This window comes from Microtus oregoni, unplaced genomic scaffold (genome assembly GCF_018167655.1).
Source record: "Microtus oregoni isolate MIOR12 unplaced genomic scaffold, Mior012 000000F_ref0000247, whole genome shotgun sequence".
NCBI lineage: Eukaryota > Metazoa > Chordata > Mammalia > Rodentia > Cricetidae > Microtus > Microtus oregoni.
Window position 1 is genome coordinate 42253382 of NW_024543059.1, and position 26729 is coordinate 42280110.

At 46.4% G+C, this 26729-nt stretch overlaps 1 protein-coding gene across 1 annotated transcript in view; it reads left to right on the forward strand.

The window, feature by feature from the left end:
- Sergef (secretion regulating guanine nucleotide exchange factor) overlaps nucleotides 1-26729 on the forward strand; it is a 229238-nt gene that overhangs the window by 30763 nt on the left and 171746 nt on the right. Inside the window, 1 exon segment of the mRNA XM_041674688.1 lies at nucleotides 22880-23046. Coding sequence (XP_041530622.1) covers nucleotides 22880-23046 — 167 coding nt within the window.

The window sequence follows — 26729 nt, forward strand, 5'->3', positions numbered from 1 at the left end:
AATCAGACTCAGCTGCTCACAGTTATAGGCACAAGTTTTCCTTGCCGGATCACAAGCGGCTCATCAGTGCAACACGGAGTTTGTTTGTTCCTGAAGCTCCAGTGGAGGACCACAACAGCACACAGCTGCTTATGGGGAGGCATTTGTTGTGTGATACTGATCCCAAAGAGTGTGCATAGTGACCATATGTCGTCAGAGACATGGAACAGAGCAGAGCACTTTGCCTTTCTTCTCCACAGTCTCAAGATTGAAGCTTCCCCAAAAGGTGACTTTGGTCCTGCTGTGGATGTTTGCAATGGCTGGGGACTTTATGGGCTATGACAGCTGGGGGTTGTTACTGACACCCCAGTGGGTGGAGGTCAAAGAAGCAGCTGAATATTCTAACCTTGCAAGATGCCAAGGTGCCCCCTACTTGGTACAAGAGAAATATACAGTTCGGGTACTTGTATTGTCAAGGTGGAGACACAGCGCCTGGGACCGACGTTCCCATTGGCAGGTGTGTAGCCAGGGCAGTTTGGATGGCACCCGAGTAACTTCCCAGATGATTTGTACAGAAGTGGGGGTGCACTCTCTGCACTCCTGGAGTTCACTGCCCGCCTGCAGGTTTGCAGTGGAAAAATACTTTTCTGTGTTAGTCAGAGGCACTTGAAAAGAGGCCAGGAGGACCTGTTCTAATCTGGGAGAATTGGCAAGGGTACCTGTGTCTCAGGCTGGTGAAGCTGCATTCTAGAAACCTTTCCTGAGCTTCTTAATGTCCCCATCATTGTTCTCAGGAACTTCGTGGGACTCCTGGGTGACTTTATCCAGCCCCGGTGTCCTGCAGCTGTCTCAGAGATGCTTCGTTTCCTGACTGGAGATGTTACACAAAGCTGGGTGGCAGAGTTGGCTGTTTCCTCATTTGGTGATCTTGTCTCAGTTGTTTCACTCATCCTCACTCAAGTAGGATAGTAAACCTTCTTGTCTGCTACATAGTGTGATTGTGTGGTTGAGAAAACCAGTCTGTGAATGGTCGCAAGTTAGCTATGAAGTGTCTGCCCTAGTGAAGCTCCCCTGAGGCTGGACTGTGTAAGCTGATTCACTGTTTGGTCTTGTTTTAGAAGAGCTTCTGCTCTAGCAGGTCTGTGGCAAGATAGAAATATGCTGTCTTCTACACCGAGGGCTCCTTGGCTGGACAGGCCTGTGTTGCTCCCTGACAGGCTCTGTTCCCTCAAGTCTTTCACTCACGTACAGTAGGCTAGAGGCTTTATTGGATTACCTGACATCCTAGGTAATTTACCTGTTGAATTTGACCCGTTGTGGTTCTCTTCCCAGTCTGCCGTTGCATACATCCATTTGTCTTACATGTTTGATGTCTAGGCTGTAGATTCCATGAGAACTCGTTTAACTCATGGCTGTACCCTGGCACAGGGCTGCCCCACAGTAGATGTTCAGTAGCTAATTCCCTAGAGAATGAGTAAATGGTAAGAGGTATAAAGACATGATTTTGTTGTCAGATGGACCTAGGTTTGTGCATGGCTTGCGCTAGCTCCCGCTTCTCCCCTTCTGTACCCATTGGGTCACCACCATGGTTGCCTTGATACTTTTGTCCTCATGGTACTGTGACCCTCCCTTTGTTTTGTTTATTTATGTGACCCGGTCACCTGACCTTGAACTTGTGATCCTCTTGCCTTCTCCTAGGTGCCAAGATTACACTGTTCACAGTTTCTGGGGTTCTGGGGATTGAACTCACAGCTTCATGCATGCTAGGCAGGTCCTTTACCAACTTAGCTTTCGATTCCTTGACAAATTCCCTCTCCCATGACTAATAAGCTCCGTGAGAGCAGGTGAGTGCTTATTTTCACTTGCCACTGTCTCTCCAATTCTTAGCCCGGCACCTGTCATTCAGGAGGTCGTTAGCTGATACATGTACAATGAACAAGCCAAACTCTTACAAACACTTTCCCACATTAGAACAATGGAAAATTGCCAGCATGGCTTAGGATGAAATGAGTGACACGGTAAAGCATAGGGCTGGACCCACATCCCCAACCACTCAGTCACATCAGCTTTCTTTGCTCTTTTGGAAAGCCCAGAGCTCCCTGGACTAGCATGCTGTGTTTTTCTTCATGAGCAGAGGTCTCTGTGAGTGCTCTGCTTAGGTAACAGGCTGATTCTACATTGTCCTGAGATGTGTGGAGACATCAGTGCTTACAAATGCCAAGTGCTGGCTGCTGCCAATTTGTTAGACTTTCAAGGGAATGCTCTTCACAGGTTCCAAATGTTATTGTGGGGTGGTCAGAATGTCTAGAGTTCTTTGCTTTCCGGAGGCTGGAAGCTTTCCCTGAACCATGCGACATCCTAAAAGTAGCTTTGTGGTCTCCAAGGGATATGGATTGAAAACATGAAGCCAAATGCAGAGAGCTCTTTGACTTTGTTTACTTTTCTGTGTCACCCAAGAAAGGCCTGGAGTATTGGATGCTATAGAGAATCAGAGATGGAGTAAGCGTCTTCCTCACCTGGAAGGTGAGCAAACTAAAACCAAGCAGAGAAAGAAGATTGGAAGCAGCCTTGGAAGCCCAGATCAGTTCTGCTGCCTAGGCAGTCTCATCTTTTCCTTGCTGTCCTTCCCTTAGCACTTACTTACCCTGCAACTTCTAGCTTGCCCACCAGAGATGGGAATGCAGACTCTTTGGCCTAACCATCTCAGTTTGGGAAAGACGAGGCTGAGGAACCAGGAAGGGGAAGCACAGGGAATGGGTGAAGCAGTAGGATCAGAACTCAAGCCTCATGACTCTCAGTCAAGTACTCCTTTGACCCTATCCTTCTCTTTCCAGAGATAGTGAGATGTGGGTGATGGAAATCCAAGAGCCTGGCTAGACTGGGTTCTTTCCATACAGGAACCTGTACTTCCAGAAGGCCCTGCTTCCCCCCAAATGGGTATGTGTGTGGAACAGAGCCTGGGGACAAGGTGCAGGAAGCAATACTGGGATTCACAGAGGCAGTGTTGCTCCCTTTCTGGTAGTACAGCAGCAATTCCATGGGTGGCTGTCACTGTGATCACTATAAAGTGTGTGCACAGACACTTTCCCATAGAAGTTGTCAGCTGAGTGTTCTTATCCTAACTTCACAGGTGAGTCCCCAGTTGATCACATTGCACTGGTCCATGTGGACGGACAGATCTTAAGCTTGAACTCACTTTTTTTGTCTTCGTGTGTCTCAGAGTGTCTAGCTCCGTACCTGAGATGCTTTTATTCTTCTAAACAGAGCCATTCTCTAGCTGTGGCCAGTGTTATTTCATTGTCCCAGACTCTTTAGAAGGACGTTTAGTTATCTTGGATCCTTTAGCATTTGTCTATAGGATGTTGACTGTAGGGACGTTGCACTCTGCTATGGAATGAAGGGAGCACTGAAGTCCATAGCTACCTTCAGGAAGCTTGTGGTTGGATGTAGAGATTAAATATTTAGTAGAAGAATAAAGAGAGTGTGGCAGGAGGCCAGAGGAGTGGTCAAGACCCCAGGGGCTCTAGGGTTTCAGGAGAGATGGTGTCCAGAGGGAAGGACAAACAATTGTGGTTGGGCTTTTGGAAGGTCACATTTTAATAGGTGGAGTGTGTACAAGTTGGTTCTTTTGCTTTTTCTTTCCCTGTGGAAAGACTCTCGAGCCTTCTGGCTCCTCTTTTACCATGTGCCAATAGGAGGTCTCAGACAGGATGACCTTTTGAAAAGTTTTTTTTGTTGTTTTTGTTTTGTTTTTGTTTTTCGAGACAGGATTTCGCTGTAGTTTTAGAGCCTGTCCTGGAACTAGCTCTTGTAGACCAGTTTTTTACTATGCTTTATTGTATATATTACAGGACAGCTGCAGAGACTGCACATGTCATGACATCAGTGTAAAGGCCAGAGGATGACTTGTAGGACTCAGTTCTCTCCTTCCACCATGTGGAACCTTGGGATTGACCTCAGGTTTTCAGATATGGTTTGAGGGGCCTTTACCTGCTGAGACATTTTGCTAGGCCTGTTTTCTTTCTGGTCATCCTGGCTCCATGATTCTATTCTGTTAAGGAAATAATGAGCACAGAGAGATATGTTCAACAATGATTATCATGCCATGCCCAGCAGCCTGATGTCTAACGAGCAAACAAGTGAAATGAAGGAAGGTCGGTTAAAGACTATGGCGCAGCCGTACACCGGGACAGCACACTGTCCATTAGAGAAGGAGGCTGAATGTCAGAGGATAGCCTTGTACTGTTGTTCCTAATTCTTAACTCATGTCATAAAGAGACTAGGAAGACATATACCAGGTTATTATCTCTCATGGGCTAGAATAAAGTGCATATTGTTTTCTATGCTAGCAATACTCTTATTCTCTCTGGTTCCTCCTCTTCTGTGACTGGTAAGAGGTTGCAGATATTGGGATTCTTTTTTTTAAAAAAATTCTTAATTATACTTTATTTATTTATATTTTATTATGTGTGTTGAGGGTAGGGGAGTGCACACATGGATGGAGAGATCTTACAATCTGACTGTATCCTCATAAACACTATTTCAAAGTTAAAATGACAATGGCTCCTTCCTTAGTCCATGGGACTATCCCCTTACAGTGCAGTATGGATGTCCTTGGCAAGTCTCTCCCCGTGGACCTCGGTGGAGAGGACTATCCCCTTACAGTGCAGTATGAATGTCCTTGGAAAGTCTCTCCCGTGGACCTTGGTGGAGAGGTCACATGAGAAAGAGGCAAGAGGCTGTAGCAGGAGGCGGGAAAAGTGGCCTCTATTTTTGGCTCAGTCATGAGTCAGCTTGATCAGCTTGGGCTCTTTTGGACATCCGTGAGCCTTTGTTTCCTCATCTGCAGAGGGGAGTTGAAAGTCATAAAAGGTCTCAGTGCTCCAGAGTACATTTGTTCCTAAAGACAGATTTCCTTCACTCCTGTGGAGCCGGCTGAGGGCTTGAGCTGGTTCCTGGGCTTGGTCATCTTTGGGGCTGGGCTCCTTTGACTGGTGGCCAGTGCAGGGTGGGATAGTGGGAGCCTAACTAGCATGCTAGTCTGGGAGGATGTAGAGACTGCATCTCGTCACTAGAGGGAAGCATTGTTTGATTTCATTCCCTGAGGAGCCTTGGTCTGTGTGCGGGACCCAGAGTCTAGCATTTTAAAGGAAACACACTTTGGAAAGCACTCTACAGAATGTAGATAGATGGTAGCTGTGAGATGACAGAGGAAAGGGTAGCCAGTGGTCTATGGAAAGTTACACACTGCTTTTAGCCTGCTTTATAAAGCACAGAAAATGGCTGCAGACAGCCAAGAGTTTGAGAAGCGGGTCCTCTAAAGAGCAGGCGTGCCCTGTGAACCCAAGGGATCCAGTAGCACACCATTGCAGAGCTCCTCTGGCCGGGTGCAGCGAGGCCTGGAGTCAGAGAAGGATAGATGTCGTCCTGCCCAGAGCAGTTCATGTCTTGAGTATGTGGTGGATGCAGGAACTATGCATGCATACATGACTGCTCCTGTCTTTCTTCTCCCATCTGATGTCTGCCTAGGCTGGAACTCAGCTTGTGGTGGGGCCCTGGTACTGCCCCAGGAAACCCCTGCAGATGTTCTTGCCTTCTTCCTTTCAAGGTCCAAGGACAGCAGTAGTTCCCAGTTATTTTTCTAGGTAGTGCCCATGCTATCTATGTTCCTATTTTTCAGGGTTTGCAAGGAGTCCTGACAGTTTGCTTCCTACCTTCCAAAGGCTTTGTTTCTCCAGCCTCAGTTTTGATTTGCAAATGCCCACTCACCCTAAACAGTGCAGTGAAGTGGAATTGTGTACTGTCCTGGGAGCCAGGCAGCCAGGGACTCTTGGGCAGGCCACCTCTCTCTCCTCAGAAAGATCAGTTCCTAGCTGCTGCTGTGTCATCTCTACTAGAGGGGAAAACACGCCATTGTTTTCTGTTTTTGTGTTTGGCAAGGGTTACCCATTGATCTGTGACCTGGAACTGTACAGGGTGAGTCCACCTGAGCCAGCTTTGGAGTAGGTACATTCATTCAAGGGGCTTCAGTGCTTGGCTAATGTCAAGGGCAGCAGGGCCTGCAGGCCACCAGATGGCAGCAGTGGGCAGCAGACAGCCTTGGAGACAGGTAGGTGGGGACAGTATTCAGAGTCAGTATTAGCAAGGTCAGAGCTGATGGGACCTCAAGTTCTTGCTAATCTTTGCTTATGAAAGGAACTGAGGTTGGGGTGTCCTCTTTGGCTGCTCTGTAGGAGAGTCAGAGATTGGGATCTGAGGCAGGAACAGGGTGGGGGCAGATGCAGAGTCCTTTGGCTCTCTTGATTCCTACTCCCCTGCCCACAAGGGCAAGACTCTCCTCTACTCTGACTAGTCCTTTGCTCATTAGTTCTCCTCCCAGCAGGCTGTGTTGCAGATGAACTTTGGGACTATCCTTTAGCCCCCAATACCCAAGAAACAGCTAGTTGGCATGGCCTTGCTGGAGACACACTGCAGAGAGTAACACTCAAGAGGGCAAGGCTGAGGCACAGAACCAGTGTCTGCCGGGCGCCCTTCATACACTGCTGCTCTGCCCAGTTCTCCTTTGCCGCTTGTAGGTTTCTTAGTCTCCCGAGCAAGGATCCAGATGCAGTCAGGGCTTAGTGGGGTTGAGTGTCTTTTCTACAGTCACACTGTTGCTGAAGAAACAGAGAGGACCTGTGAGTCCCGCTGTGTGTGCTCACTTCAGGCCATGTTATCCCCCTCACTGTGACCTCTCTGGGTGGGTAGCAGGTGCTTGTTTTTGTTTAGGTGACTGGCTTAGAAATAGCTTATTTCCCACAGTCCAGATCTCAGAAGTCTTACCAAGTGCTGGCAGATTCCCCTCTGATGTGTCAGAGGAAAGAGCACTGATTCTGTTCATGACCTGGTCGCCTTTCTCAGGCCATACCCCCTTACATCAGTACATTAGGGCCGGGATTTCAGCTGTTTCAGGGGGATGCCGACATTCAGGTTCTCACAGTTTCCTCGATCTTAGGGTGGGGAGGAGCGAAGGCGAAGCCAATGGAAAAAGCAAAATTGTGGCAAGGCTGTCAGCCCTGCTTAGACTTCCAGATGGCCCTGGGAAGGGCTCAGAGGTCACCGGCAGAGGGTTTGGGAGCCATTCAAGGAACTCTCCTCTTTCCTGGTGAGGATTGATTTGTTCCAGGAGCTTTCAAAGTGAGCATTAAGTGGCCAGGCTATAATTTTGCCATCATTTTTAGGTTCTTGACACATGACACCATGCTTTACCCTTTCTTGGAGACCTTGCCTGTCCCTCTGGAGCTCTCTGTAATCAGTGACAGCCAGTTCCTTAAAGTGTTCTCAGTGTGTGCCAAGAAGACAGCGGTCCATTTTGAGGAATCTTGGAGGAATCAGCTCTTTTTCAATCTGAGAAAGATTTTACCTTAGGAAGCTCTGAGGAGCAAGCTCCAAGTTCCAGTTTGCAGTAGCTGGCACCCTGGGAAAGTCATTTAACCTCCCTGGGCCTACATTTCTCTGCTTGTGAAATGAGAGCCATGATCACGAACTTCTCTGCCTCACAGGGATGTGATGTTCACTTACTCATAGTTCCTTCCTGCATCCCCTCACACAAATATTTGGATTGACTTAGGCTAGGGAGGGCATTCCAGGGGGAAGACTGCCTGGTGTGGGCCAGACAAGGAGAGAAGTCCTTGGACACTTCTGGCTGTGGTGGAGTGTGTCCTCGTTCTGTGAGGAGATGGTGGGGGTTTCTATGAGGGACTGGATGGATGGTAATCAGAAATCACACAAGGACTCTTACAGGCTCCTCTGCCCAGGCTCTTGCTCTCTGCTTCAGGTCCTAGGTGCACTGGACTCTGAGGAGAGCCCTTTCCTCCAAGGTGGGGTAGCTGTTAGTATCCACGGCACAGGCTGAGAGTGGAATCGCCCGACTCCCTGGTCTGTTGGTTTGACCTCTGGTCATGTAGCAAGCCATCACGTTACCTCCCATTTCAAAAATTATGTTTTATTATTTTGTATGTGCTCTGTATGTGCATACGTGTGTGCAGTGTCACAGCAAACATGACTCCTGCAGAAGTCAGAGGACAACTTTCAGGAGTCGGTTCTTTTTTTATTATTATTTATTTATTTATTATGTATACAATATTCTGTCTGTGTGTATGTCTGCAGGCCAGAAGAGGGCACCAGATCTCATTACAAATGGTTGTAACCCACCATGTGGTTGCTGGGAATTGAACTCAGGACCTTTGGAAGAGCAGGCAATGCTCTTAACCGCTGAGCCATCTCTTCAGCCCAGGAGTCGGTTCTTTCTTTCTACAATATGACTGCCTGGGATCGATCTCAGGTTGTTAGGCTTGGCAGCAGGTGCTTTTACCCACTGAGCCCTCTCACTGGGGCCTTTGAAGCGTCTAGTAAGGACTTGAAAATGGCCATCTCTAGAGCTTCTCCCAGCAGCTCCCTGAAGAGGTAGAGGTGTGTGAAGAAAGGACCCCTCATTTATCAAGGTTAGTCATTCTGCTAGGATTTATATACAACATTTCTTTAATTCCTATGGAAATATTGTCAAGGCCTGTTTTCATCTGTCATGTGAGGGACTGGAGAGAGGGTAGGAGAAAGGGTCACCTGTCCTGGTTTCTGGGCCTTGTTTTGCTCAGTGTCAACTATGAGGGAAACCATCATCTTTACAACTGTGAGGGTCAAACAGGGGGCTGGATGTGAAGGGCCCATGTGCTTGCCAGTGCCATGTGTATAGGCAGGGCCTCATGTTCCTGTTCCCAGCCACACTCTAACCTTGAGTCCACGGGGGCCTCCCTCCTAGTTGATGGAAGGCCCTGACCTTTAGTTTTGTCTCTGCATATCCATCTTCCCATTCGCCACTGCACAAGGGGCAAACTTGTTTGTTTGCCATTTTGGTGAAAATACTATGGAATTTTAATGCTCTAAGGAGCCATCTCTCTCTCTGTGTTTTAATTTGAAAAAAGCAGAAGCCTAGGGGAAGGATGGCTTGTCCCCACGTTCCCACAGCTAAGGAACAGTAGAGCCAGGATTAGCACTCAGTGGGCCCCTGTCCAGCACCTCTCTACTCTCCACATTGCCCCTTTACAGGGAGGTTTCAAATGCTTTGTCTCCTTTCTGGCGGAAGAATCTAGTTTAATAAACTTCATTATCCCAGGTCCTTATGTAACAATGCTGTTTCCGGGTCCTGGCAGATGGCCCGTAGTAACAGCACCTCACTGATTTGGTTGGAGCTGAGCCTGTGACAGGAAAACTCCAGAATAGCAGGTGCCTCTCTCAGGGTGCAGTCATGGAGAAGTCATCCTCTCTGAGGGAGCCACCATGGCTCTGCTGCTAACGGCTTCTGCTGGGACCAAAGGTGACTGCCAGGTGAGGTAGTCTGAACCTGTGCCCAGGTTTACACCAGTTGCACCAGTGATTTGGAGGTTCTTGGCAGGTGGGCTGCTGGTAATGGAGGCTTATTCTGGGGCCTGAGGGGCAGATGGGAACAGAAACAGAGAAGATTGAGAACAGAGGGCAGGCTGCCCCACCATGGACCTTCAGACAAGCCCTGTGCATTTAAGAACTGTGCTGGTCACACTGACCACCAGCTCCATGGTGGGCCTCTATCCCAGCCTCTCCCAAGCCCCTTCTTTGAAATGGCTGAGGTTCTGAGGCTTCTAGTTGGTATTACACACAATGCATTCTCAGTGGCTCCTTGTGGTGATGCTTATTGCTGCCTCCTCCCACTCCCATGTGGCAAGTCCTGAAGCCACTGACAGTACATCACCCGATTGCCTTGCTGCTCAGCTTTGTTAGGCCCCTACTACATCTTTATACTCATCTCTCTTAGAGAACCCAGGACAGTTTTCCAGGGTTGGGGTTAGAATAACTTAAAGAGGTATCATATGAAGTCATGTCCACAGAGGTTCTCAGTGGTTGATCACAAATTGGCATCCCAAGTGGGCTCCTGCCCCTCTCTGTTCTTGTCTTGGTAAGTTTTTGCCCACTCGAACACTATTGTCTTCCCAATAGGAAGATTCTAATTAGGTCTCTCTCATTTATAGAAAGCCAGTCCTTGGGGAAACTGAGGGGATAGATAATGTATCTAGGAGGAATCTCTTGAGTTTTCAGAAGTGAGATGCTGGCTTCCTCACACGGTGGGTATGTATGCTCTACAGCCTTCGCTGGCTCTAGCCTGTTCTTCCCTTGTACAAACTGAGGCCTCAGCCTGGGCTTTGTGGAGAACTGTACGGTTTTTGCTGGAGGATCACCAGCTCTTTTCTGCATGCTCAGGCCGCAGTTTTCCACCTCTAGCCTTCGGCTGTGGCACCGTGAGTCCCTGTCGTTAGTGGAGACAACGGCATCTCTGCAGCAGGGCAGTTCTTGGTCATTTTTCTTTCCTTTTCTCTCACTTTTTTTTTTTTAAATTTCAGAAATAAAAACTGCTGATAAGGTATTTCTAATGGACAAAAACTGAAGGTGATGGCCAGGGCTGCAGGCATGCCTAGGTGTGGAGAGGGGAGTTTGGAAAGGATTAATGGAGAGGGTATGTGTTTTTCCACTGTGCAGTCCCTAGGCCTCCCAAGTATCCATTCTTAGAACATAGGCAGTGAGTAGGGACACACAGATTTCATTTCCCCTCTCTTCCCTGCCAAGAAACTTCTGGGGAATGGACTGAGGTAGTAGTGATGGCTGAGACTGACCGGGGAATGGACTGAGGTAGATAGTGATGGCTGAGACTGACCGGGGAATGGACTGAGGTAGTAGTGATGGCAGAGACTGACCGGGGAATGGACTGAGGTAGATAGTGATGGCTGAGACTGACCGGGGAATGAACTGAGGTAGATAGTGATGGCTGAGCCTGACCGGGGAATGGACTGAGGTAGATAGTGATGGCTGAGACTGACTGGGGAATGGACTGAGGTAGATAGTGATGGCTGAGACTGACCGGGGAATGGACTGAGGTAGATAGTGATGGCTGAGACTGACCGGGGAATGAACTGAGGTAGATAGTGATGGCTGAGCCTGACCGGGGAATGGACTGAGGTAGATAGTGATGGCTGAGACTGACCGGGGAATGGACTGAGGTAGATAGTGATGGCTGAGACTGACCGGGGAAATGGACTGAGGTAGATAGTGATGGCTGAGCCTGACCGGGGAATGGACTGAGGTAGTAGTGATGGCTGAGACTGACTGGGGAATGGACTGAGGTAGATAGTGATGGCTGAGCCTGACCGGGGAATGGACTGAGGTAGATAGTGATGGCTGAGACTGACCGGGGAATGGACTGAGGTAGATAGTGATGGCTGAGACTGACCGGGGAATGGACTGAGGTAGATAGTGATGGCTGAGCCTGACCGGGGAATGGACTGAGGTAGTAGTGATGGCTGAGACTGACCGGGGAATGGACTGAGGTAGTAGTGATGGCTGAGACTGACTGGGGAATGGACTGAGGTAGATAGTGATGGCTGAGCCTGACCGGGGAATGGACTGAGGTAGATAGTGATGGCTGAGACTGACCGGGGAATGGTCTGAGGTAGATAGTGATGGCTGAGACTGACCGGGGAATGGACTGAGGTAAGTAGTGATGGCTGAGAGACTGGTATTTTTCTCTGAAGCTGTGGACAGCATGTGCCAGGATCAGGGCAGCCCGGGCTCTCCTCTTAGATTTGCCCTGCTTGACCTTGGGGAAACTAATGGACTTTCTTTCTGAACTGACTGCATACGGAGTACTTAAGGTCCCTTCTTGTCTGGTGCTGGTGAGGCTGCACTAAGGGTGAAGAACTTTGAACCTTGCATTCATGAGCGCTTGAGAATTACAAACCAATAGCTCTTTATCCAGATAAGCAGGGTTCTGTTCTTGGGGTGGGCTCCCTCACATGGGCTCTATGCCTGTTCTCTGAAGCCCTCTTCCAGTCTGTTTTCCTACTTGGTGGAGAGCCAATGGGAAGTAGCAGACTGGAGTCCTGGCCCAGGCTCTGCCAGCGCATCCTGTGTCCTTGGAGGATCCTTCCCTTCCTTAGCCTCAGCTTTATTTTCTCTAAACTCAAGCGCTGAGACTTGCCTCTTGCGTTCATTGCACGGTATGTCCCTCCCCCACCTCGAGCCTCCTACCAGCTTTGCTCAGGGTGTGATTCTTAGCTGCAGAAGCCCTGAGGGTATAGTTTCCTTTCATGCTGGGAGGGAGAGAAGCAAGATTATTTTTTTTAATTACACAGCTAAGATTAGGCAGCAATCTACATTTTAAAGTGTTATTAATAAGAATCTAAAAGTGTTGGAAGAAGCTGTGGCGTTTGAATATGGAATGAGTTGAGAAACATCTGCAGAGGCACTGGCCTCAACCAGGGCATTTTCTTCTGAGCCAAGTGTCTTTTAGGTTGACTGGCAGGCTCAGGTACTGTTGGACCCCAATCTTGATCCCGAGGATCAGGAAGCCAGGGCCCAGTAAAGACTTCTCAAAGCCTGAAGACCTGCCTTCATCAGAGCAGGGGCCCATCATGGGTTTTTAGAGAATAAAAGTCACAATGTTACTAACACTTAGTTTGTATTTAGATGTTGCTAAGTGCTTTAATGTTTATTGGCTTTTATCATGGGCCTGAGAGTTAACTGTTATTGCTATGTGGATTGGCTAAGACTTTTAAGTTAGGGTTCTTCCTTAAAGAAGAGTGGCATTTGATCACTACAGAATATGTATATGTATGTATATATGATATGTATCTGTGCATATATGTATCAAACATAATGTGATACCCTACCAACATTCGCAATTTTTATGTCAGCTAGATAAAGCAATTTTTAAAGAGAGGAGGAGGGAGAGGAAGGGCAGAAAATGTGGTTTGCTATAGGGAAGTCCAAGCACATGGCCAGAAGTCGGTGCTGATCCTGGGGCTCCTCATGCTGCCTGTTCACTGTTCCCACTTTATTTCTTAGTAATTCATAAAAAACCCATATGTATGTTTTGTGGGTTTAACTGTCTCTCTTCCATTGGAATGGAAGCTCCATGAGGGGAGGGAGTTGGTGTGTGTCCAGTGCGCTAGGTGTGGAAGGAGTGTCTGTTCTGTAGACCAGGCTGGCCTTGAACTCATACAGGTCTACCTATCTCCCCCACCCTCCCTGTGCTGGAAGTAAAGGCCTGCGCTACCGCCGCCCAGAACTGTTTATTGTGTATCATCCTCCAGAGGCTACAGTCTATCATGGTGGGGAATGGCATGGTAGTTGAAATGCCTGGGTCTATTCTGCAGCTATACAATTACATCTCTATGGACCAGGAGACAGGAGAGCTCAGGCCAAGAGTCAGGTAGTGCTTTACCCTTCAAAGCCTATTGTTCAGTGACTCATTTCTTTCAGCTCAGTCAAATCTTCTAAAGTGCCACAACCTTCCAAGGCCCCGAAGATCAAGTGTTCAAACACACAAGTCTTTGGGGACATTGCACATTGCCTGACCAGAAGGCAAGCTACTCAATGAGTTAGGATTGGGAATCCTTGGAGGCCTTCCATCAGCCTGGAGTTCTGTTCTTTCCTGTTTTTGTTTGGTACTCTGCATGTTGCAGGCAGATCTGCAGCCCAGTCTGGCCCATCCTGATTTCTGATTTGGTGGCCATTGAATGGAGTAGCTTTCTGTAATGTCTGTGTCTTATGGGATCTTTGCCGTATGGGCTAAGAGTGAAGATCACCCCTAGCCTGGCTCCCTTTATGCCTCTGACCCAGGTGTGTGTCTTTGGGACTGTGAACAACCTGAGAAGAGGCAGTGTGCCTAAATGAACAATGGCTAAGGACGCTGCCTTTGCTGCCAGGTGACTAGGTCTCATCCTCACGTTGCCATGATAGCTGCTGGCTCTGCGTCCAAGACCAAACCTCTCGTCTCAGCCTACTCATTGGGTGCTTCTGTGGGTTAATTGTGACAGTATGTATAGTGATGGCATGGAGTAAGCGCCTTTAGAATACTTGCTCTAATATTACCGATGCTCTCCCATTTGCTAGCTCTGTGGTTTTGATCAGGTCATTTAACTTGTGTGACCTGTTTGTAGAGCGGGAGTGACACCTATCACCAAATCCGAGTCCCAGGGTCAGCATCTCATGTGGCCCAGGCTGGCCTCAAACCGTTGTGTAAACTAGAATGGTTTGAATTTCTGCTCCTCTTACCTTCACCTGCCTTGTGCTGGGATTACAGGCATGCCCTGTTTTTATGGGATACAGGGATCAAACTCAGGGCTTTATGCACGCTAGACAAGCACTCGACCGACAGCTTCCTACCCAGCCAAACAGTCCATTCTTGATAAGTAAATTCCCCCCATGTTCTCATCTTTTCATGTAATCTCTTTGCAGATGGCCTTTCCTTTGAAGTTGAGAAAAGCACAAAGGAAAGTTGTATTCCTGTATTAACTTTTCCTATGTGAGATTGTTCATAATGTGACTTTGGAAATTTGGGAAATTTTACTAAAATTAGGATTCATCATTGAGTCTCAATTTTTATTTGAATTATCAACTATATAGGTGGCCTTTGAAATTAGAGTGAATGTCTCATTTTATGACAGACTGAAGATTCTCAAGGTGTCAATAAAATTAAATAACACATCACTCATTTGACCCTGAAGAATTTGAGCCACCATTATTGAAGTTTTATATTTGCATATGTCTGAGAAGTTGTCTGTTTGAGCCTTCTTCATTTTATTGATGCGAAAGTTAGACTTTAGAGAGAAGGGCCTTTTCCAGGCAATGCAACCTGAGATGAGAATATAGTCTCATGAGCCGTTGACCAAAGCTTCCTCCCTTCTGTCCTGTCCCTCTGCTCCCCCTCCATTCCCCTTTGGTCTCATTCCTCTTTCCCTTTCTTTCTCCTTCCCTCTTCTCTCCAGTTCACCTTGCTTTATATCTCTTCTGTTTTCCCAGCTTTAGTTGATCTGTATCAGAGGCTTCTGGTGTGCCACTATGTTGAATCTGGGGCAAGGGGAGGGAGGGAAAGGAAGGAAGGAAGGAAGGAAGGAAGGAAGGAAGGGAGGAAGGAAGGAGGAAATTAAGGAAGGAAGGAAGGAAGGAAGAAGGAAATTAAGGAAGGAAGGAAGGAAGGAGGAAATTAAGGAAGGAAGGAAGGAGGAAATTAAGGAAGGAAGGAAGGAGGAAAGGAAGGAAGGAAGGAAGAAAGGAAGGAAGGAAACATATATGTAGATAAAATACCCAAACATATAGAAGTAATTTTGAAAGAAACAAAGAAAGAAAGTCCAGAATCCTATGATGAAGCCTTCATTGTTACTCTTCATGATGGTCAGTGCCTTTGACTCTAAGACTGTGCTTGGGGGTGGGGTTGGCCGAGAAGATTTGCTGAATTGCTAGCAACTGTGGGTATGATCATGGGCGTCCTTGATCAGGCTGTGTTACTTAGTTTGGGAAGATAATACTGACATTGGCTCATATTGCCATATTATCACTGCCTTAGTCACTGTTCTATTGCTGTAAAGAGACACCATGACCTTGACAACTACTACAAGAGAAAGTATTTAATTGGGGGCTTGCTTATAGTTTCAGAGGTTTAGTCCATCATGGCTGGGAGCATGGTGGCAGGCAGGCAGGTACTGGAGCAGTATCCTGCTAGATACTGAGAGCTGCATCCCTACCTGGCAGGCAGAGAGAGAAATGCTGGGCTTGGCATGGCCTTTTGAAACCTCACAGTAACACCCCCACTCCCAGTCTTACTCTCCCAGTGACACACTTTCTCCATAAGACCCCAGCTCTTAATCCTTTTAAAAAATTCTGCTCCTTGGTGACTAAACATTCAAATATATGAGCCTATGGGGGCCATTCTTATTCAGACCACTGTCTGATTCATGCAAAGGTAACCTTGAAGTAGCCCTTCAAGGGGCATGTTGTTATTATAATTCTGCAGATGAGACTTAGGGATAACAGTAGAGTTGGCAAAGCTCAGTAGAGGTAAAGGAGAGGATGATTAGATTCCCCTAGGAAACAGGTATTTCTTGAGTACCAACTTTGTGCCAATCTCTATTATCATGGAGCTGACTTTCTAGAGGAGACAGACATTAACCTAACAGTTCTTCCAGTGCATATATATTTCTTTGTTAAGATAAATGCTCTTTTGAGCCTTAAGCGGGGGTTCTCTAGGTTGTTGCACAGACACATCTGGTTTGGTCTAAGGGGTGAAGGTAAGTAGGAGTTGACCAGGTTAGTGGGCTTTAGATATAACCTGGGTGACAAGAGGAGCATAGAGGATGGAGGCCTGTGGAAAGCATCAGGGCACATAGGATGGAAGCTGTTTGGCTTGCTTGCTGGCACCTGAAATCCTCTTCCCCATGCCTATATCAGTGGGTGATGCTGGGTGACTTAGTTTCCCTCCCACTTGCTGTGATGAAGTGCTGTTATAAAAGCAACTCAAGGGAGAGAGGGTTCACTTTAGCTCACAGTTCAAATTCCAGACCATCATGGAGAGTCAAGGCAACAGGTGCTTGAAGCAGCTGGTCACATGATATCCACCATCAGGAAACAGATAAATGTACACTAAAGCTCAGTTTGCTTTCCCCATTTGATATAAACCAGGTTTTGAAAGGCTGTGCTCATAGTGAAGACGAAAGAGCAGAGAATGAGTTTAACAAGGTCACCCTTACCTTCCTTCCAAGGTGCAGAGCACATGCCGCCAGAAAACAGCTAACTACAACCAGAACAAATTCACAAGCTGACAGTGACTTTCTTGTGTGCACCTTCCAGAAGGACTCATAGCTTCCTGGGGAGCTGGATTGGGAGGACTGAAGAGAGAGTCTTGCCTCTGTCTGACCCATGGATTTCCCTTTGGCTAATGTCAAATTGTTATCATCAGTGATGGTCTGCTCCCTTTTTGGACAGTCTTTAAGAAAATATGAATGTTCCTCCCACCCATCTTTCTGTCCCTTTAAGACTCCTTCTCTGGAAGGAGTATCTCTTTGCCAGGAGCTCCTGGTAGCAGCCATAGCACCTGCTGTGACCGTGGGGGCAGACAGTGCTGGATGGGTGGGGTAGCGTGGTGAGGACAGAGCTTTACCACCCTCTTCTGACCGCAGAGGGTTCCCTATCCCTGATTGTTTGCTTTGAGACAAGGTCTCATTGGGTAGTCCTGGCTGGCCTAGAACTCATTATGTAGACTGGACTGGCCTCAGACTCACAGATCTGCCTGCCTCTGCCATCTGAGTGCTGGATTTAAAAGGAGTGCACCACCACTCCTCGCTACCACCTTCCAGCTTTGTGCCTGGTCATCTTTCTCCCACTTAAGAGCATGTGATGTTTGATGAAATGTTTGCCAAAGGTCTCCGAACAGTTAAATAACTTGATAGTGAGATCATTTTTATGACTTATCTAAGTGAGACCCTTGTTCTTGCATCTCTGCCCTACCACCAGTCATGAAATGGTGAAATCTCGGTGTGCTGTTCATCTCTTTCTCATCTAATGTGGGGACAAGATGTGACAGGTTTCCTCTTTTCCCCTTTTCCCCTAGGAATTCCATCCTGGTAGGCCCCGGCATATCCTAGGGTCTGTTTCTAGGCTGGTTCCCTTCTTTAACTTAAAGCTTCTGAGGTTTGGGTGCCATGTCCCTGTCAGTACATCCCTGCCTCCTTCTCAGGCCTAGGTGGAGGACCAGACACTGTGCACTCAGCATATAGAGATGATGTGCTTAGAGCAGTGCCCAGTGAGTGTGCTGTCAGTGCTACACAAGTGCTGGATGCCAGCTGCCACCTCAGGACGTGGACAGACCTTGGCCAGAGGATGGCCAGCCAGGCATTCTTTCAGGAGGCCCCATACCTGCTTTAGGTCCGCAGTCTTCCCAGGTCTGGTTGCAGTGGTTTCTACAGTAAGTGTGAGGGACCCCTTCTTTTCCAGTTTTCTCACGTTCTTTTAAATTTTCTGAGTTTTGAGTAAATTTTATTTTCTCTATATACATATTTTACACAGGGTCTCACACTGTAGTTCAGGGGAGCCTGGAAGTTCCTGTGTAGCCCACCAAAGCTTGCCTCTTAGATCAATCCTCCTGTCTGTAGATACAGTCAGTCACTGTGCTGGGGTTATCTTATATATTTTTAAATAAGGATACATAGCCACAATTTATAAATGGTGAAACACAAGTGTACATTTTAATAAAATAACAGAAAGTACATATATTGACTGACAAACCTTATTACTGATAAAGGATGGCAAACAACTGAGTTTAGGGACCACTTGGTCTTTTCCCGTGGCAAGTGAGCCTGTCAGTCCTTAAGCCCAGACTCCATCCTGGGAACCTGGTTCTGCTCCACATGGGGCTGCGAATTTCTCTGCATTGCTTATCTCTTTCTTGTTCTTTCATATCCTCCTCTTTTCTGGTTTCTTTTCTTACCCAGAAGTTCATCTTAAATGGCATTTATCTCATCACCAGAGACATTTCCAAGTTCCAGCTTGAGTGGAGTCCTCCCTGAATGCTCTCTGTGGTCCTTTCTCTTCACTCAGCCCCTGCTGTTTTCTGTGTCTCTTTTCCATGTAGCATCTCACATGGTCATGCCTGTACACCAGGTCTCACTCTCTGACTTCACTTTGAGCTCCTTTGGCATTTCTCTCTCGTGTGTCATTTATCTGTAGACACATACTTTGTGGATGATACTAATAGACTTATTTTTTAACCACATTAATACATATTTCTTTTTTTAAGATTTATTTATTTATTTATTTATTTATTTTGTATACAATAATCTCAGTATTCTGCCTGCATGTATGCCTGCACACCAGAAGAGGGCACCAGATCTCATTACAGATTGTTGTGAGCCACCATGTGGTTGCTGGGAATTGAACTCAGGACCTTTGGAAGAAAAGGCAGTGCTCTTAATCGCTGAGCCATCTCTCCAGCCCCAATACATAATTCTTTACTCTGAGGAAAAGGGTCATTTGTTAGCTCCATGACCTGACCTCAGCTTAGGGCACATGTCTGGTGCGCACTAATGAGATTTTTTTGTGTGTGTGTGTGTGTAGAGATTATTTTTCTTTGGCTCTGGGTGACATAAAGACATAGTCTAAGTGTTGAATACAGCTAGAGTTCTGAATTCCGCATGGCCTTCTGGGAGTGTCCTGCTAGTAGGAGAAGCTGGAGCACACAGAGCAGGGCACTGCCTCCTTGCACATGGATATCATTGTACATTCCATCAGACTCTGGGTCGGTGTGTGTGCATGTGTAAGTGCTATGTAGTGCAGGTGCCTCTTGAGGTCAGGAGAGAGCATTATATCATTGGAGCTGAATTTACAGGTAGTTGTGAGTCACTTGATGTGGGTACTAGCAGCCAGATACTTGTAACCACTGAGCCATCTCTGCCTGCCCCATTGTTTTAAACCATGATCCTATAACCCGCTGTTGGGATTCGATTGAGCTATTTAACTTCTCAAGTCATTTAATTATCTTAGTAATCTATGTCAGAGTTATGAGGCTTCTTTAGACTGGTGTCAGTGCTGTCTCCCTAGGAGGTGCCCCTTTCTTTCTCTTTAAAAGAGGAGTCCTCTTCTTCCCTTGTGAGCCCTCTACTGTACAGTGTTTTTAGTATAAACAGACTCAGAGGAGGGTGTTCTAAGCTTAGATTTGAGGCTGTTGGGTTGGCCTGCCTTCTGCCTTGTTTCTTCCCCAGAGAGTATGAAGATTAATTAGTTAATGTTTGGAAAGTGCTTTAGGTGGAAAGTGCTATGTAAGTGGAGTAACGGTTGAGTTGCCATTGGAGATGTAATAATGATGGCTCCATAGTCTGGCGGTCTTGCCTGTCTCAAACATCAATAATCAATAGCAGAAAGTTTTAAGATATTTTGCTTGATTTGAAAGAAAGGATTCAGTTTGCCATTTATGATAATACAGTTCTTCCTGTGGTCCTTATATTGTTTGCTACTTCTTCCCAGCTGAGCAATGTCGGAGTCCTTAGGAAGCAGTGGTTGGGCTCATTCAGTAAGAGGCTTGCTGGATGAGCATGAGGACCTGAGTTTGATCCTCACTCAAAAAAGCCAGGCACAATGGTGTGTGCCTGTAATTCCAGTGCTGGAGAGGCAGAGATAGGAGGATACCAGCCAGTCTAGCCAAAATGGCAAGCCCCAGGTTTAGTGGGAGACCTGACTCAAAAAAATTAGGTAGAGAGCTATTGAGAAAGATGCTGAATATGTGTCCACATGCACACACATGTATGCACTTGCACACACACACACACACACACACACATACACACACACACGCACACACACACACACACACAATGGTCATCTTCAGGACTCTCCTACTAAAGCAGTCTGATTTTAAATTCTGACCAGCTCAGATAGAGGGACAGCTGGCCAACTGGGCACCAACTATTTTCAGTCTAATCCACATAAGTGAGAGAGGAGGGTTTCATGGGTGTTCAGTGACTTGAACCATAACTGATGCAGCCTAGGCAGCTTATCTGTGTGCCCCTCAGCAGGCCACTTCTGAGCTTAATTTTCTTAACTGTTCCATGGCACTGTGGCAGTTGGAGAACACAAAGGTGGTAAGTTTAATCTTTTCTGGGAAAGTTGAGGGACCAGGAAAGGTTCTTGGGACCAACAGTATATACGTTGGCTGCAATTGCCAGGTTATGAAGGGCAGCTGGAATAGTAGTTCTCTCCGTTAGGAAATGGTAGCTCCAGCAAAAGGAACAGCATGTGGCTGTGTAGGGTCCAGTGCTCCGAGTGCCCCATTCCCAATTGCATAATGTTTCCAGTACCCTGTGGGCTGTACAGACTTGGTTCTTGTCATGGTCAGTGTTCTGTTGCTGTGAAGAGAGACGAGGACCATGGTAATTCTTATAAAGGGAAGCGTTTAATTGGGACTGGCTTCTAGACTCATTGTCATCATGGTGGGAAACCTGGTGGCACACAGGCAGATATGGTGCTGGAGAAGTAGCTGATAGTTGTACATCTGGATGAGCAGGAAGTAGGAAGAGAGAGATACTGGGCCTGGCTTAGGCATCTGACACCCCAAAACCTGCCTCCACTGACATACTTCTTCCAACAAGGCCACACCTACTAATATTGCCATTCCCTGGTGACCAAGCTTTCAATATAAGAACCTTTGAGGGCCATTCCTGTTCAAACCACTACAGTCCCCTATCCTAGGAAGCCTGGAAGATTTCTGTGTATCTGTCTTAGTGCCTGCTAGTAGGCTGAACCTGAGAATTCATCCCTACAGTGCCCCATATGTCTGTGGTCTCCTGACACTTCTGCTATCATCTTGGGCTGTTTCTTAGCTGACACTGGAAGCCATATGTTTCATGTGGGGCCAGATGAAGCTTTGATACCAAACACAGTAGCTTTGTCTTGGGTTTAATATGCATTACTCGGTGTTTTGTTTCTTAAGCAGAATTTTCTTTGTTAAAATAAACACAGATAAAGAATTTATATGGCGCACATGGTTATGCATATTTATTGCAGAGAATCTGTTAATAATCTATGCCTTGTCGGATTTTGAAATTCTGTTGGAATAACAAAGGCAGCACTTGGTACAACTGAATGAATTTGGTGGAATCTCTCTTATCTGGGGAATGAGAGGCCGTTGCTCCTTTTCCAAACCTCGTTTTCTTCTGTCATCTGCAGTGCTGGCTGGCTTCCCACATGGTGCTGGGGAACTGAATGCATTTCTGCCTCCAAATAGCTCTTTACAATTTTCTCCTCTTGCTCCCTTTATTCCAGCACACAGATATGCTTGCCTTGGACTGTTAGGACTGCTCCTTTGGGTAAAGGAGGAGTCCTTAGGTTACTAGGAGGGGCAAACAAGAAACCAGCATTGAGTTAGGGGGAAAGCTCTGAGAGATTTGAGGAATGGGAAACTTCAGTTAGGATACAAGGCCCTGGATTGCATAGGAGGGAGGAGAGTTGAGACCAGACATCTGGGCAAAGCAGAAGGAGGGGTGGGGTGGGTCTGGGAGAGAGTGGGTGGGCCACCAGCATGGCTGGCATTTACCCATGAAGCCATCTCTGTGCAAGAGCATCATAGGCCTGAGACTCTTTCTCTGAGTCTGGCTGTGTCCTCTCTACATGTTTGTTTTTGGGAGAATTCTTTAGTTTCTCTGAACTTCAGTTCCCACTTACGTGAACAGATGAATATTCAAGGTTTCTTTTTTCTTAAAAAAAATCTCTGCTTGTGTGTGTATGTGTGCGTCCCCCTGCATGTTTGCAAGAGTGTGGGCCCTGTGCCATGGTTACAGGCCTATCTTGGGTGGTTTTCCCCTTTTCCCTGGTTTGAGATAGTCTCTTGTTTACTGTTGTGTGTGCCAGGCTGCCTAGCCTGTAGGCTTCTGAGCATTCTCCATCACCACCTTCCATCTCTTCATAGGAGTGCTGGGATTGCAGATGTGAACTACCTCATCTGATTCTTGACATGGGTTCTGAGCATCTGAACCCTGGTCCTCATGCCTACATGGCAAGAAATCTCAGCTACCCCCCAACCCAATGCTTTTAGATGGAAATTTCTGTCCCGCCGAGTCCCACAGCCATTCAGTCCCAAAGAAACACAAAGGCTTATATTAATTATGAACTGTTTAGCCTATTAATTCAGGCTTATTATTAACTATCTCTTACAACTTAAATTAACCCATAATTCTTGTATATGTTTAGACACGGGGCTTGGTACCTCATTCTCATCTTGCTTCCTCTGCATCTGTTTAGTGACTGACTCTCTCTCTCTGCCTTTTCTCTTCCCAGAATTCTTTTAGTCTGGTTGCCCTGCCATACTTCTGCCTGGCTACTGGCCAATCAGCATTTTGTTAAGCCAATACAAGTGACAAATCTTTACAGTGTACAAGAGCATCTCCCAGCAAATGCTCAAATTCTTTATTGGAACATAATGAAATAAACATTCACAATTTTACCAGTGACCCTTTGCTTACCCTTGAGAGCATCTGGAGAATGTAACCTTCATTCAAATTATGTTTGTTTGTAGAAACTGGCAAGGTGTTTACCTGGGGTCGAGCAGACTATGGTCAGCTAGGGCAGAAGTTGGAGTCTCCTGATGGTCAGAAACCCCACAAACTAGATTCATCGCTTGCCTTTTGGAGGCAGCAAAGCAGTGTGCCTTTGTCTCTGCATTGTCTGACAGGAGCAGCCAAGGTAAGTGGTGACTTCCTGTAGAGGCAGTGTGGTGCTTTTCTTGTCTCACAGTGAAGCGTTTCCTGGGGGCCCACTCTACATCAGGTGTTATCATCTGTTCATATAGGAATCTGATGGGGTTCTTGCTTATAAGAAGCTAATGGTTTAATATAGTAGAGAAGTTGGGTTTTGGTTACTTAGGTATCACTCACTATAAGGCAGACTGTGTAACTCATTTAATGAGGTTCAGAATCCAGTATTCCAGGTACACTGGCAGGAGAACTTGGAGTCAATTGGAGGAATTGACTTAAGTTTGAGAATGGCACGGGTTTGAGGTATGCCTTGAGGGATGGATGGGACTTAAGCAAGCACTTGGAAGAGAGAGGAGGACTTTTAGGGACATAACAGCTTGAACAGTCATGCAGGGTAAGATGTGAGGAAAATGTATGAGGGCTCTAACAGTTAAATTAGCTAGGTCATGGAGCCCTGAGGAGGTAATATCAAGAGTTGGGGAGTGGCTGAAACCCAACCTAGGAGGCCTTAAAGACAAGCTAAGTATTCTGCACCTCTGTTTATATTTTCCAGAGAAGAAAACATTGTAATTCACTTGCTTATTCAAGCTGCTTTGATTCTCTGAAGCATCCTGAAGTTCTACATTTAAGGCAGGAATCTTAATTGCTCCAGGGTATATGTTCTGGTTCTTAATTTTACTTTACTGGTGTCTTTTTGTTTGTTTGTTTTCCAACATAATATTTGTATTGATTATTTTGGGGGGTGGGGAATCTCACATCATGCACCCGATGACTCACTTCCCAGTCCTCTCAGGTCTGCCCCTCATCCTTGTGACAAACCCTCCAAGAAAAGAAGAAAAACAAAACAAAACAACAACAACAACAAAAAAGTTCAATTTGTGCTACCCATATACTCACTAGAGCATGGCCAAACTCCCAGTGGCCAGCCCCTTAAAGAAATCTGAGTCCAAAGCTGAGTCCTAGATGATTAGAAGAATGGGCACCAAGAACTGTTGTCTCTGAACTGGAATTAGTTTAATGAAGGAATTTAGTCTTCACTCAGAGTCTGTCAGAAAAATTAATAATCTAGTAAGATTTCTGTAATTAGCATGAGGCTAATTACAACCTTCTCTACACCTGGAGGACTTCCCTTCCCCAGGGCCACCTGGCTACCTTCTCTTGGGTTTGTCAGATGCTTCCATTTATTCTTCACATCCTAGCCTTCATTCTCCTGAGCCTTTCGTAAGTGCAAGCTTGAGGTTCTCCTTTTCTTTCTTCCTCTCCCTTTGACTAATAATGCTAAAAAGACAGTATGTCTACAATAACCCCGCGTGCAGCCTCTTCCCTAATAAAGCACATTCTTCTCGCATGTGCACCAGTGAGTACTTGTTAAAGATCACATAGATAGTATTTGTTATTCATTCCAGCCTTTGTTATTACAAATACTGTTTCATTTCCTCTTGGTCTTAGAATAATTATTTAAAACAATTACAGAGAGCCAGTGAGGTGGCTCTGTAGGTAAAGAAGCTTGGGGCTGGAGAGATGGCTGAGTGGTTAAGCGCACTGACTGCTTTTCCAAAGGTCCTGAGTTCAATTCCCAGCACCATTATGGTGGCTCACAACCATCTGTAATGAGATTTGGTGCCCTCCTCTGGCCTGCAGGCAGATATGCAGGTAAAACACTGTATAAAAAAAGAAGAAGAAGAAGAAGAAGAAGAAGAAGAAGAAGAAGAAGAAGAAGAAGAAGCAGCTTACCACCAAGGCTTGCTGACCTGAGTTTGATTCATGAGACCCACATAGTGGGAGGAGAGAACTGCTCTGACATACAGGTCAACACATACATATATACACAAAATAAATAAACGTTAAAAAGAGTTTTTATAAAGGGATAGCTTACATTACTGACTGGAAGGTTCTGAGACTTTCTAAACCATTCTTTGTTTGTTTGCTTGTTTTTGTTTTTTGAGACAGGGTTTCTCTGTGTAGCCTTGGCTGGCCTCGAACCCACAGAGATCCTCCTGCTTCTGCCTCCTGAGTGCTGGGATTAAAGGCGTGCACCCACCACCACCTGGCTCTAAACCATTCTTTAGACAGATAATTTTCTTTTTTATTTTATTTATTTATTCACATCACCACCGTTGAACTGTGCTGTGAAAGCTGGTTGAACTGCTCCCTTGAGATGGACTCTTGGGGGTGAAATTCAAGGGCAGCAGCCTTGAGTATCTCTGATGTCTACTATATCTCTCTAGGTTCTGTTTGGTTCTACCAGTGAGTGAGTGAGGAACTGGAGTATTTTATCTCTTCTGCATAGTGCAGTCAGCGGCAGAGAGCCTGGTACATAGTGTGGTAGCATTTATCATTCCCATGTCATTTGAAACTTTGGGTGGCATAGTAGGAAAGGCATTGGGGCCTCATTTTCTCTGTGTCTGGTTCTGTTGGCAAGATGCAGGTCATAATTCCTAAGATAGACCTTGTGTAATCCACAGTGTGTTGGTGAGGATAGCATGCATAGTTCATGACAGGCAGTGAAGATTTGGTAACTGTTGGTTACCCTGTCTTCTGCAAGAAGCATTCAGTGATCTGTGTTGGCCCAGTATGCCACCTGCTGCCGACACAGACAATACAAGCATGGCCCCTGTGAACCTGGTGTGTCATGACTACGTCCAAGTACTGAGGTTGAACTGGGCCTTGTTGTGCTTGTGCATGCTAGGCAGGCACCCTACAACTGCGATGTATCTCCAGTCCTTTTTTATATTTTTTATTTTGGAATGGGTTCTCACTAAGTTGCCCAGATGGGCCTTGAACTCATGATTCTTCTGCCATGGCCTCTTAAAGAGCTGAGATTATTGGCCTGTGCCACCAGGTCCAACAGGTGTGACTTTCAGGAGCAAGATAAGGAATTGGCTTGAATCCCCTTTCCCTCCCTTAGCAGCTACATTTGAAGTTTTCTTCTCCTTCTTTGTTCCAGGCTCTGGGGTTGATATGCACCCTGGGGTCTCTATGCAGGTTCAGACTCCAGGCCACCAGATGTTGATAAACTGTGTTTGTGTGTTGTCTCCTGTCAATACCTGTATCTGGCTTCTTTAGCATCTGTTTGCCAGAGGCCCAGGGAGAGTGAGGCTGGTAGGCTGTTAGAAAATGGTAGGTTTTGGCGGGTTTGCTTTAGAGGAGATAAAAGCCATATTAAGCTAGGTGCTACCATGGCCAGGGACTTGGATGGAGTAGGGATGTAGGGACATCTGGAGAGGCATGAACACCCTGGAGTAAGCTGACAGTTCCCGACCTTTAGGGGCCTATGTGTGACACACACAACTGACCACTTTCTTTAACTTCCATAAATTATTTTTAATGTCCAAGGGATAAGAGGAAGGAGTGAGCTGTCTGTGCTGAAGCTGCATAGGACATCTGCAGAGAAGGGTCTAGAACAAGAGCCCAGTCAGGAAGGAAATCATAGGCAGGTGGAGCTGAACTGCAGTATAACTTTCTTTTTTTGGTGAGCAAGGATAAGTAAACATGAATGAAACTGTGCACGCTGGTCAAAGCTTTGTGAATAAGGAGTGTAGGACCCATGATGGGGCTTCAGAAGTGGGCCAGGACTCAAGGTACCAGTGATACTTGCATCCCTTCTCTTTAAGTGAAGCACATCCTTTTAAAATGTGCCCTTTCCTTGATGAAAGTTTCAGAAGTGTGGGT